General features: G+C 40.0%; 1 protein-coding gene across 5 annotated transcripts in view; it reads left to right on the top strand.

Moving 5' to 3' along the window:
• The window catches only part of TTC27 (tetratricopeptide repeat domain 27), a 184,352-nt gene that overhangs the window by 54,127 nt on the left and 116,094 nt on the right, over positions 1-14,131 (top strand). For 4 of the 5 annotated variants that reach the window (XM_086327527.1, XM_086327528.1, XM_086327526.1 and 1 more), the window contains one exon: positions 1,024-1,090. In XM_086327527.1, coding sequence (XP_086183653.1) covers positions 1,024-1,090 — 67 coding nt within the window. Of the gene's footprint in view, positions 1-1,023; positions 1,091-4,733; positions 5,066-14,131 lie in introns of those variants that run through there. The other variant, XM_086327530.1, reaches the window with a different exon arrangement.

The raw sequence follows: 14,131 nt of genomic DNA, 5'->3' as shown, positions 1-14,131 counted from the left end.
ATGAGTTTAATAAATAGGCATTGGTGCCATATTAATTCTTTTCATTTTCTTTGTGGAGTGGCACAGGTTAGATTTTGTTTTTTCTTATAAAATAAATTGTGTTAACATTTAGTACACCACCACATTTACTTGTTAGCATTTTATTACTTTTGTGCTTATCTTTGGCACAGTCATCTCTTTATCTGTAAATAATACAATAATATTATAATATGTGAGGAGAGTGAAAAAGTTGGCTTAAAGCTTAACATTCAGAAAACTAAGATCATGGCATCCAGTCCCATCAATCATGGTAAATAGATGGGGAAACAGTGGCTGACTTTATTTTTCTGGGTTCCAAAATCACTGCAGATGGTGATTGCAGCCATGAATTTAAAAGACACTTACTCCTTGGAAGGAAGGTTATGACCAACCTAGACAGCATATTCAAAAGCAGAGACATTACTTTGTCAACAAAGGTCCATCTAGTCAAGGCTATGGTTTTTCCAGTGGTCATGTATGGATGTGAGAGTTGGACTGTGAAGAAGGCTGAGTGCCGAAGAATTGATGCTTTTGAACTGTGGTGTTGGAGAAGACTCTTGAGAATCCCTAGGACTGCAAGGAGATCCAACCAGTCCATTCTAAAGGAGATCAGTCCTGGGTGTTCATTGGAAGGACTGATGTTGAGGCTGAAACTCCAATACCTTGGCCATCTCATGCGAAGAGCTGACTCATTAGAAAAGACCCTGGTGCTGGGAAAGATTGAGGGCAAGAGGAGAAGGGGACGACAGAGGATGAGATGGTTGGATGGCATCATCGACTTGATGGGCATGGGTTTGGTGGACTCCGGGAGTTGGTGATGGACAGGGAGGCCTGGTGTGCTGTGGTCCATGGGGTTGCAAAGAGTCAGACATGACTGAGCGACTGAACTGAATGTGCTTTCAAATATATAAATACAGTTTACTTGCTTCCTTAAAAATTGTATTTGATTCATTATGACATGCATTCTGGAATTGATTTGCTTTTTTTAATTTTTTAAATTTAAAGCACAGATTTCCAAAAGAATAACCCAGTGCATAAGTTAACTGAAGAGGAACTGCTGGCATTTACATCAGTGAGTAATGTCTTTTTCCTGTTTCTTTTTTTTTTCCCTTGTAAATTATTTTGCCTATCGTATATTCTTGCCTCAGTTTGCTCATTGAAATACTGTCACCTAAGGAAATTAAGGCAGAAAAAAAAGCTTATCATTTTATTTTCCAGGCTGCATATATCTTGATGCTGATTTAGACATAAACATTTTAAAATTTTTATTTATTTTTAATTGGAAGATAATGGCTTTACACTGTTGTGTTGGTTTCTGCCATACATCAACATGAATCGGCCATAGGCATACATATGCTGCCTGCCTCTGCCTCCTCCTCCATCCCACCCCTCTAGGTGTCAGAGAGCCCTGGGTTTGAGCTCCCTGCATGGCAGCAAATCCCCACTGGCTGGCTTTTTTACATATAACAATGTATATGTTTCAATGCTACTCTCTCAATTTGTCCCACCCTCTCCTTTCCCCACTGTGTCTGCCAGTCTGTTCTCTACAGACATAAGCATTTTTGTTTGTACTTGCTTGAATTTAAGGGCAGCAAATGAATATTTCTTGTTCTTTGTTTGATCTTTGTTTGCAGGGACGAGTCCAGTATCTTGCACATAATATGTGCTCGATAAATACTTGTTGACTGAGTAAATGAAGTGACAGAGCGAGAGTTGAATCTTTACTCCAAAGCCAGTGTAATGTGCAGCTCTTTTGGTTAAAATTTGAGGGTGATGCTTCATGGATGTAGTGGGACCGAGGGGTTCAGAGACCGAGGGGCAGAAACAGCAGAGCCTGGGTTATGGAGGCTAAGGCAGGAGACAGTGTCGAGAGCAAGGGGCAATTGTCAGCGTTCAGCGGTGGAGAGCAGTCAGGAGGAAGGGCTGAGGCTTCGATGGCTGGAGTGCATTGCTTATCTCTATGACAAGTTTGGTGAAATAGCTGGGTAGTCACCTCACTGCAGAGAAATAAGGAGAGAATGGTTTGTGAGAAAATAAAGTTGATAGATAAAGACCACAGTTGGAAAAAATGGTCGTGAAAAGGAAAGATAGGAGAATAGATGTTTGAGGGTTTGATATCAAAGAAGGCTTTTCAGAAGAGGAAGGCCACAGAACAAGAGGGCAGTTGGTATCTTTAGCTTTATAGATAAAAAGATACACACGTCTTTAATGAACCCAAGTTGCTCAAGATACATCTTTTTTTCAAAGGCATTTTTTTTATCATAGTTAGGGATCAAGTTAGAATTCTTGTGTTTTCTTTCTTTGTTATTTTTGAGATAAGGCAGAACTAAAGTACTTTTATCTGGTAGAAAGAAAGGCTAGCTTACTTTGTGCTGTAAAATAAATTTTACAAGTTACTGTGTGGATCACAATAAACTGTGGAAAATTCTGAAAGAGATGGGAATACCAGACCACCTGACCTGCCTCTTGAGAAACCTGTATGCAGGTTAGGAAGCAACAGTTAGAACTGGACATGGAACAACAGACTGGTTCCAAATAGGAAAGGGAGTATGTCAAGGCTGTATATGGTCACCCTGTTTATTTAACTTCTATGCAGAGTACATCATGAGAAACGCTGGGCTGGAAGAAGCACAAGCTGAAATCAAGATATCCGGGAGAAATATCAATAACCTCAGATACACAGATGACACCACCCTTATGGCAGAAAGTAAAGAGGAACTCAAAAGCCTTTTGATGAAAGTGAAAGTGGAGAGTGAGCAAGTTGGCGTAAAGCTCAACATTCAGAAAACTAAGATCATGGCATATGGTCCCATCACTTCATGGGAAATAGATGGGGAAACAGTGTCAGACTTTATTTTGGGGGGCTCCAAAATCACTGCAGATGGTGACTGCAGCCATGAAATTAAAAGACACTTACTCCTTGGAAAAAAAGTTATGACCAATCTAGATAGCATATTCAAAAGCAGAGACATTACTTTGCCAACAAAGGTTCGTCTAGTCAAGGCTATGGTTTTTCCTGTGGTCATGTATGGATGTAAGAGTTGGACTGTGAAGAAAGCTGAGCGCCGAAGAATTGATGCTTTTGAACTGTGGTGTTGGAGAAGACTCTTGAGAATCCCTTGGACTGCAAGGAGATCCAACCAGTCCATCCTAAAGGAGATCAGCCCTGGGATTTCTTTGGAAGGAATGATGCTAAAGCTGAAATTCCAGTACTTTGGCCACCTCATGCGAAGAGTTGACTCATTGGAAAAGACTGTGATGCTGGGAGGGATTGGGGGCAGGAGGAAAAGGGGACGACAGAGGATGAGATGGCTGGATGGCATCACTGACTCGATGGATGTGAGTCTGAGTGAACTCCAGGAGTTGGTGATGGACAGGGAGGCCTGGCGTGCTGCAGTTCATGGGGTTGCAAAGAGTCAGACATGACTGAGCAACTGAACTGAACTGAACATACAGTTTGAGAACTGGTTGATGTTAATCTTCTGAGTCCTCTGAGTGCCTGTTTTAGTTTCCCACTTCAGTATTGTTAGAAATCTGCTGATTTTCATTATAGCATATGTGTGTTTAGGTAACTATGTGGAATGTCCCTAATTAGTTGTTACATAAATGCTAAGGAATTTGACAAGTAAAGTGTTAAACCTTTTTTAAAAGATATATTTAAAAAATTATTATGCACCTCTTATTTATTTGTTCAACATAGATTGAATGCTTAACCACATGCCTTAATACTTAAAACTTAAGTGTTGGTTATTGAGGATATAGCAGCCTTTTCCCTCTTGGAATTTTCTTCAGTTTACATTCTTGTGAGGGAAATATATGGTAGACAAAGAAAGACAGATATTTGATATAAGTACTCATTGTAAACAGAAAATAGTGTAGTGGAGTAAGAATGGGTGAGGGATGGCTATTTTAGGCGGGATGGTGGGGGAACATCTCAGTGGGAAGGTGAAGTTGCACACGCGTCCTCCTGCTGTGAGGCACCGGGAAGCACACATGGGGCCTGGTGTGGTGGGAGTCTCGAGTCAGTGTCGGGAAGTACAGAGCTGGGTGGGGACAGTCGCCGGTGTGTAGATGTTAAGTAATGGCCCGGGAGCTTGGGCCCATTCTGATGACAGAGGTAAACAGGATGCAGCCTATGATAGGAAGTGTTCCTGTTGGCCTCTTATGGGAGGGTGGTCAGCAGAAATATCTTCTCGATATTGGCTTCATAAGCACATTATTGTGGAACATAGATTATTCACAGTTAACCTGAAATGACATGAAAGTACTCTCATCACATTCAAGCAGTTAACTTAGTTTTTAGTGCTTTTTGTGGATGTGATATATTTCTTCTTTTCTTATCCTTTTTCTGTCCTCCCCCCCCCCTTTTTTTTTTCATTAAATACATTTATTTATGTAGCTGTGCTCAATCTTGAGTTGTGGCATATGGGATCTAGTTTCCTGACCAGGGATTGAACCCAGGTCCCCTGCTTTGGGAGCGCAGAGTCTTAGGGACTCTGGGACCACCAGAGAAGTCCCTCCCTTCCTTTTCTTTCTCTTTCCCTATTCTTGTTCCTTTGTAAAGTGAGGTAGAATCCTGCTGAAGTAATTGCCTCTCGTAGCCTTTGCTGGCAGGTAGCTCAGCCCTCCTAGCTTGCAGTGAAGGTTGTATTCTCTGGTTTTATGTTTTCCCCCAGGGCTTTATGATACATAATTGTTTTGTTCTTCTCCTCTAGATCTCCTCCAAGTCAGCACTGACCTGAGAACTGATGTCCATTTCAGGAAAAACTGTTCAGTGACAGTGCTCCATAGTGCCAATCCTAACACTTCTGAAGAGATGAGTTGGTTAATGCCAAATACATTTTTAATTGATGAGAAGGAAGGCAAGGAACTTAAGAGTGAGGAGAGCCCTGAGGAGCCCCATGCATACTTTGGGCTGTGTAACATCCATTCCATTCCTTGTCCCAAGTGAAGCATACAGAATACTCCAGAAAAACCCAAGTCAGCTCTCCTTTTGTCATTCAGTCTTTCTGCCCTTCCTGTGCATGATTCTGAAACACATAATAAGGTGAGTTGTAAGTGGCCCCTGGTTTCAATAATTTCACTAAAATTTAAATCCTAAATAACTGTATATCCTGTACATAAATACCCTTTATTTATATCCTGTATAACTGCTGAAGAGTGTCTGAAGCAAGAGGGACCACTTTTAGCTGCTACCTTGCTTCTGAATTCTCTTTTAACAAAGATCATATTTGGGCTCACTGTATTTATGTGTATGTCTTATCTTCCCTGTAAGACTCTAAACTTCCAGATTTGGGGACGGTCTCCATCCTTCTCTGGGTCTTCTACAAGGCCTGCTACAGAGCTTTACTCATAGTTCTTGCTCAAGAGAAGTATGCAGAATACAGGAATGAATGAAGTATACTGAACCAGGAATTGGAGCTGCACTACTACACTTAGTTCCCTGGTGTAGGTAGTATGAGCACCCAGCATACAATTGATACCTGGTGTGTCCTTCTCATCTTTCTCTTCTGTGAAATGAGGGAGGGCGTGTGTCCTTCCCTCAGCACTGAAAACTTGTTCTTAGGATCAAATTTCATAAACATTCTGTAATTTCATACACAGAATGTGTATGAAACTTCTTCAGGTGGGTAGATAGAACGTCATGCCCCCATAGCACTCAGTGGTGAGTCAGGTTTTCTGGTTGGTGGTTTGTAGGAGCATACTACTGTTTTCAAGGAATACGAATTCCTAAGTGGATAAGGGCTGTTTGGAATTGGCTGTAGATGTGGAAGAGAAGGGAGTAGAGAGGAGAGAAGCCACATCCTTTTCCTGAGCATCCATCTCCCTACTCTGGCTGCAGCATGGTACTTGGGGTCTGGAGTTGTGAACTCTTGAGACTGTGAGGTGTCTTTCTCTGTTGACAGGAGAGCAAGTGCAGTAGAAATCTCACTACCCCTACCAGAGGATTGTGAGCACTTGGAGGGACAGGAACCACAGTCAGTGGACAGGTGATAAATACTTAGGAACCAGATGAGTGGCTTACTGGTCCTGAATTTTGTTCAGTTTTCATCAGCTGTCCTAAAGTTTACTAAAATAGTGGTGAAATCTCTTTTCTGGAAGAATTTTTGCCAGTGTTTCCAAGTTGTTGTAGCATGTTGAGGTATGTGTGAGATGAACTGGGAAAAGGTTTTAATTCAGCAATGGCAGAAGATTGTCCTAAGAGGAATACTTTGCTTTTTTTATTAACGTTGTCATTATGTAATGCTATTCCGAGACATTCTTCCCTCACATTTCAGGAAAACTGAATGAGTCATAGTAAAAATAACCCACATTGTTCTAAAGAGCCATTTATGTTGTGTTGGCTTGATAATTTAAAATTAGCTGTGTTATCTACGTTATTTCCTTACAGATGAGCCAAATCAGTGACATTCAGTAATGCTTTTAATTTCCTTTCATTGTTGAAAATGGGAACAATTTAGTTAATTCATACAGGTGTTTCAGTTTTCATTGGCAAAAGTTTTGCTGAAGTGTGAAGTGATACTGGCAGCCTGCCTTCTGACTGTCTGCCTGAAGCCCCAAGGACTCTGTCAATGAAAAATGGAAAAAGACCTTTGGAAGTTACACATTATGTTGTATATATTTTCTCTTTCTGTTGTTAATTTTAAAGCTATTTAATAATCACTTAACTGTGAACTCAAAAGTTTGTTAGCTATTTTTACAGATAAAAATGATACTTTTTTTTCTTTTAGGGTATTCAGTTCAGTTCAGTTCAGTCGCTCAGTCGTGTCTGACTCTTTGCGACCCCATGTATCGCAACATGCCAGGCCTCCCTGTCCATCACCAACTCCCGGAGTTCACTCAGACTCACGTCCATCGAGTCGGTGATGCCATCCAGCCATCTCATCCTCTGTTGTCCCTTCTCCTCCTGCCCCCAATCCCTCCCAGCATCAGAGTCTTTTCCAATGAGTCAACTCTTCGCTGGAGGTGGCCAAAGCATTGGAGTTTCAGCTTCAACATCATTCCTTCCAAAGAACACCCAGGACTGATCTCCTTTAGAATGGACTGGTTGGATCTCCTTGCAGTCCAGGGACTCTCAAGAGTCTTCTCCAACACCACAGTTCAAAAGCATCAATTCTTCGGCGCTCAGCTGTCTACACAGTCCAACTCTCACATCCATGCATGACCACAGGAAAAATCATAGCCTTGACTAGACGGACCTTTGTTGGCAAAGTAATGTCTCTGCTTTTTAACATGCTATCTAGGTTGGTTATAACTTTCCTTCCAAGGAGTAAGCGTCTTTTAATTTCATAGCTGTAATCACCATCTGCAGTGATTTTGCAGCCCAGAAAAATAAAGTCTGACACTGTTTCCACTGTTTCCCCATCTATCTGCCATGAAGTGATGGGACCAGATGCCATGATCTTCTTTTTCTGAATGTTGAGCTTTAAGCCAGCTTTTTCACTCTCCTCTTTCACTTTCATCAAGAGGAGCTTTAGGGTATACTTATTTCTTCATTTTAATTTTTTAAGATAGGCAGTATAACTGCAAGACAGCCATGATACTTCTGATAGTTTGTCCTCATGTTACATGATGACATGTCTGTCTCTATTAAGCAGGGTAACCCAGGATTTTGATTTTCTTTCTGGTTTGAATACTTGTCCCCTCAGGTGTTACTCATGCATTTTAATTTAACAGGTGTTCTGATCATGGGCCTTGTAGCTGTATTTGGGTGATAACTTGGTCGCTTTTAGAGAAGCCGGAGATGGGTATGCTTTGTTTCAGTTTGTTGGTAAACTATTTTTAAACAAAGGCTTAAAAAATATTTTTTGACTGGAGTTGAACTAGGTTACTTGTATGTATCTTATTTCAAGAATAGACAGAGAAAGAATGAGTAATAAGATTTGTGGGATCTTACATAACTCTTTTCTTACCATCATCTACTCTGGTAACTGCTGGACAAGTTTCTTCACAGTTAACCATGGCTTAAGCTTAATGCTTATTTGTGGCCTTATTTTTACCCATGTTGGAGTAACGTACTGGATGTGAACACTTGTAAACAACCACAGATCTGGGGCAAAATATATGAAATAGCAGTGTATAAAAAGGATAGTCTTTAATCCAATTTTCTGATGATGACCCACCTTCTGACAAAATGTGGTCCACTGGAGAAGAGAATGGCAAACCACTTTAGCATTCTTGCCATGAGAACTCCATGAACAGTATGAAAAGGCAAAAAGATAGAACACTGAAAGATGAACTCCCCAGGTTGGTAGGTGCCTAATATGCTACTGAAGAAGAGTGGAGAAATAGCTGTAGAAGGAATGAATAGGTTGAGCCAAAGCAGAAGTAGCCCAGTTTTGGATGGGTCTGGTGGTGAAAGTAAAGTCTGATGCTGTAAAGAACAGTATTACAGAGGAACCTGGAATGTTAGGTCCATGAATCAAGGTAAATTGGAAGTGGTCAAATGGGAGATGGCAAGAGTGAATGTTGACATTTTAGGAATCAGCAAACTAAAATGGACTGGAATGGGTGAATTTAACTCAGATGACCATTATATCTAATACTGTGGGCAAGAGTCCCTTAGAAGAAATGGAGTAGCCCTCATTGTGAACAGAAGAATCCTAAATGTAGTACTTAATGCAGTACTAAATGCAGTCTCAAAAGCAACAGAATGATGTTGGTTCGTTTCCAAGGCAAACCATTCAGTATCACAGTAATCCAGGTCTGTGCCTCAACCTCTAATGTTGAAGGAGCTGAAGCTGAATGGTTCTGTGAAGAACTACAGTACCTTCTAGAACTAACACCAAAAAAAGATGTCCTTTTTTTCATAGGAGACTGGAATGCCAAAGTAGGAAGTTAAGAGATACTTGGAATAACAGGCAAGTTTGGCTCTGGAGTACAGAAAGAAGCATGTCAAAGGCTAACAGAGTTTTGCCAAGAGAATGCACTGGTCATAGCAAATACCCTCTTCCAGGAACACAAGGGAAGACTCTATACATGGACATCACCAGATGGTCAACACCAAAATCAGATTGATTATATTTTTTGCAGCCAAAGATGGAGAAGCTCTATACAGTCAGTAAAAACAAGACAGGGAGCTGACTATGGCTCAGATCATGAACTCCTTATTGCCAAATTCAGACTGAAATTGAAGAAAAGTAGGGAAAACCACTAGGCTTTTCATGTATAACCTAAATCAAATCCCTTATGATTATGCAGTGGAAGTGACAGATGCAAGGGATTAGATCTGATCGAATGCCTGAAGAACTGTGGACAGAGGTTCATACATTGTACAGGAGGCGATGATCAAAACCACTCTGAAGCAAAAGAAATGCAAAAAAGCAAAATGGTTGTCTGAAGAGGCCCTATAGACAGCTGAGAAAAGAAGAGATGTGAAAGGCAAAGGAGAAAAGGAAAGATATACCCATCTGAATTCAGAGTTCCAAAGAATAGCAAGGAGAGATAAGAAAGCTTTCTGAACTGAACAATACAAAGAAACAGGAAAACAATAGAATGTGCAAGACTAGAAATCTCTTCAAGAAAATTAGAGATACCAAGGGAACATTTCATGCAAAGATGGGCACAATAAAGGACAGAAATGGTATGGACCTAACAGAAGCAGAGGATATTAAGAAGAGGTGGCAAGAATACACAGAAGAACTATACAAAAAAGATGTTAATGACCCAGATAACCATGATGGTGTGGTCACTCACCTAGAGCCAGACATCCTGGAGTGTAGAGTCAAGTGGGCCTTAGGAAGCATCACTATGAACAAAGCTAGTGGAGGTGATGGAATTCCAGTTGAGCTATTTCAAATCCTAAAAGATGATGCTGTGAAAGTGCTGCACTCAATATACCAGCAAATTTGGAAAACTCAGCAGTGGCCACAGGACTGGAAAAGGTCAGTTTTCAATCCAATCCCAAAGAAGGGCAGTGCCAAGCAGTGTTCAAACTACTGCACAATCGCACTCATTTCACATGCTAGCAAGATAATGCTCAAAATCCTTCAAGCTAGGCTTCAACAGATCAGTGTGTGAACTGAGAACTTCCACATGTAGAAGCTGGATTTAGCAAAGGCAGAGGAACCAGAGATCAAATTACCAATGACCATTGGATCACAGAAAAAGCTAGAGAATTCCAGGAAAAAAATCTGCTGCTTCATTGACTATGCTAAAGCCTTTGACTGTGTGGATCCCAAGAAACTCTGGAAAATTCTTAAAGAGATGGGAATACCAGACCACCTTACCTTCCTCCTGCGAAATCTGTATGCATGTCAAGAAGCAACAGTACCAGACATTAAAAACTAACTGGTTCAAAATTGTGAAAGGAGTACGTCAAGGCTATATATTGTCACCTTGCTTATTTAACTTATATGGAGAATACATCATCCAAAATGCCAGGTTGGATGAAGCACAAGCTGGAATCAAGATTGCAGGGAGAAATATCAATAACCTCAGATATGCAGATGACACCACCCTTAGGCAGAAAGTGAAGAGGAACTGAAGAGTCTCTTGTTGAAGCTGAAAGAGGAGAGTGGAAAAGCTGGCTTAAAACTCAACATTCAAAAAACTAAGATCACGGCATCCGGTCCAATCACTTCATGGCAAGTAGATGGGGAAACAATGAAAAGAGTGAACAACTTTATTATCTTGGGCTTCAAAATCACTGCAGATTGTGATTTCAGCCATGAAATTAAAAGATGCTTTCTACTTGGAAGAAAAGCAATGACAAGGCTAGAAAGCATATTAAGGAGTGAAGACATTACTTGCCTACAAAGGTCCATGTAGTCAAAGCTATGGTTTTTCCAGAAGTCATGTATGAATGTGAGTATTGGACCATAGAGAAGGCTGAGTGCTGAAGAATTGGTGCTTTGGAACTGTAGTGTTGGAGAAGACTCTTGAGAGTCCCTTGGACTGCAAGGAAATTAAATCAGTTAATCCTGCTGCTGCTAAGTTGCTCCTAAGTCACTTCAGTAGTGTCCAACTCTGTGCAACCCCATAGACGGCAGCCCACCAGGCTCCCCTGTCCCTGGGATTCTCCAGGCAAGAACACTGGAGTGGGTTGCCATTTCCTTCTCCAATGCATAAAAGTGAAAAGTGAAAGTGAAGTCGCTCAGTCATGTCTGACTCTTCACAACCCCATGGACCGCAGCCTACCAGGCTCCTTCGTCCATGGGATTTTCCAGGCAAGAGTAGTGGAGTGGAGTGTCATTGCCTTCTCCGAGTCAATCCTAAAGGAAGTCAATCCTGAATATTCGCTGGAGGGACTGATGCTGAGGTTGAAGCTCCAATACTTTGGCCACTGAATGTGAAGAACCGACTCATTGGAAAAGACCCTGATGCTGGGAAAGATTGAAGGCAGAAGGACAAGGGGATGATAGAGGACAAGATGGTTGGGTGGCATCACTGACTCAGTGGACTTGGGTTTGAGCAAGCTCCGGGAGATGGTGAAGGACAGGAAAGCCTGGCGTACTGCAGTCCATGGGGTTGCAAAGAGTCAGACATGACTGAGTGATTGAAGAGCAACAAAAAGGATGATTAGTCATGACCAAATAGTTTTTATCTCAGGAATGCAAAATTGGTTTAACATTAAGTAGTCATTGAAGTTCATCTTTTAATACAATAAAGGAGAAACACTGAATGATTATCTAATTATATTTATTTATTTCAGCATTTGGAAAAATTCAGTACTCTTTCATTATAAAAAACTTAGTAAACTCTGAGTAGAAGAGAATATCATCAATCCAATAAAAGGTTTAGATGAAAAATCTAGAGTTAAAATCATCATTGATGAAAAACAATTTTTTTCCTCTAAGGTCAGGAAAGTGGCACTTCTTTGAACCGAAAATCCCAGCTAGTGCAGTAAGACATGAAAGAGATACAGAGGGAGTGCAGATTGGAAAGAAATATACACAATTATCATTATGCATAGACAATGCAATTCTTTACATGGGAAACCCTAAAGAATAGACTTAAAGCTACTAGCACTAATGAGCAACATCTGAGGATACAAGGTCAGTATAAGAAAGTCAGTTATGTTTGTATAGACTAGCAGTAATAATTGGGAAAGTAATTTTAAAACCACACACAATAGCATAAAATATCAAATACTTAGTGATGAATTTGACTAAACTGTAAGACCTCTACACTAAAAATGACAAATATTGCTTTAAGAAATTGAAGAAATTTAAATAAATGGAGAGACTTACCATGTTCATGGATTGAAAGGCTTAATATTGTTAAATTGACAAGTCTTCCAGAATTACACATTAATAAATCCAATAGCAATCAAAATCCAGGTTACCCCCTGCACCTTTTGTTTTTCTTAGAAATTGACAGGCTGATTCTAAAATTTTTTGGAGTGCTTCTGTGATGGCCAAGTAAGTTCTTTGGAACCATTTGTCTGCAGATTTCAATTATAAGCTATGGACAAAAAAAAAAAAAAAATACTACCTGATGACATTAGGATAAACGAATGACCCATTAAGAGAAGCTGAGATGGTTCATATCACTAGTCATTGGGAAAATGCAAATTAAAACCACAACAATAAACAACCTCCACCACTGAAAAGGTGTGTTATCCTGTGAGGTGGTGGAAATCCTCACACGTGGTGAATGTAATGTGACGTAAAATGGCACCACCACCCTGGAACACAGTTTGGCATTTTCTCACGCAGTTAATCATCAGTTCTGCCTTCAGGTACTTATCTCTGTGACATGAAAACGTATGGCTACACAAAGATTTACACAAATGTTCACAGCTGTTTAATTTGTAAGAGCTTAAAACTGGAAACAGTGCAAATGTCCATCAACAGGTGAATGATAAACTGCAGTATATGAATTTTATAAAGGTAATAGGCTGAAAAACAGTCTCAAGATTCACATGTGTTTCTTTTTCTTTTTTTTTTTTTTGAGCAACTAAGCACAACAGGCACAGTTTATACATATGTATGCTACTTTCTCATTTTGTCCCACCCTCTTCTTCCCGGGATATGTCCACAAGTCTGTTCTGTATGTCTGCATCTTTATTCCTGCCCTGAAAATAGGTTCATTAATACCATCTTTCTAGATTTCATATATATCACATGTGTTTCTAGTATACTTCATAACTTGCATTTTAGTTATGCTTAATTTTCTTTGTGTATCAAATAATAAAAAATAAGTCCAAAAAGCATTCTGCACAATAGCAAGATCATTTAAATATTATTTGATGAACCATTTTAAGGAATAGACAGCACTGACATCATTGTGTACATTTTACTTTTAAAGTGAATTTTACTGTTGTTTATTAGGGTGGTGAGAGGCAGAATCAGTAATGTGAAGGAAATATAATGTGAAGGAAAAAACCTTACTTCAGTGGGTCTTCCAGTCCCCAGACAGGAGAAATATAAGGGGATTTTAGTTAAGATGGTAATACATTTGATATGGAGGAGTCTTATTCAAACTCATGGTTTTGTGCTTCTGCTTTTGGCCATCATTGAAGCTAAAAGTGTTAGGCCATCTGACATTATGAATTAATGTGTTAAAGGATGAACAATTCAGTTCAAAAATAATTTGTATGGTTTAAAATATATCTGCTTTTCATGACCTTGTGAAAGGTGCATCTGGCATTGCTGATGAAATAGCATCTCCAGAATGCAGGAGATTTTTCTTTTTTGAGGCAACTGAATGACCACCAGCTCGATCTCCCTGGTGTCTGCTTTGTATATAAAAATTTGCAGAGTGGAGAAAAGAGCTTTGAGAGCATTGTAATAGCAGGAATCCAGAATCTCAGGATTTGCCAAGCATGCTGCTAGATACTGTAGAAGAAATAAAGGTATAAAACATAAGACTTGCCTTCATGGAATTTTTAATTTAGCCAAGATCCGATAAACTTACGAAAATGTAATTAACAATACCAGGCAATTTAAATTACATTGATAGCACAGATAAATCCCTAACTGCTTAGAAAATAAGAAAATATTTGGAACAGGGCAGTCAAAGAAGGGGTTGTTACCTCAGGGAGGATTAGAGGGGCCTTGAAAGACAGAAGGGATCTAGATGGAGTGATAATGTGAGAAAAGGCAAGGAAACGGTTGAGCCGCGTGGCTTTGTTGGGAGATTGGTTTAGAGCAGTAGTAGGACTTGGGGG

This window comes from Bos grunniens, chromosome 11, assembly GCF_055505025.1.
Source record: "Bos grunniens cultivar Pamir isolate PY7600 chromosome 11, Bosgru_T2T1.0, whole genome shotgun sequence".
NCBI lineage: Eukaryota > Metazoa > Chordata > Mammalia > Artiodactyla > Bovidae > Bos > Bos grunniens.
The sequence above is the reverse complement of the archived record's forward strand: the minus strand, read 5'-3'. Positions and strand labels throughout refer to the sequence as shown.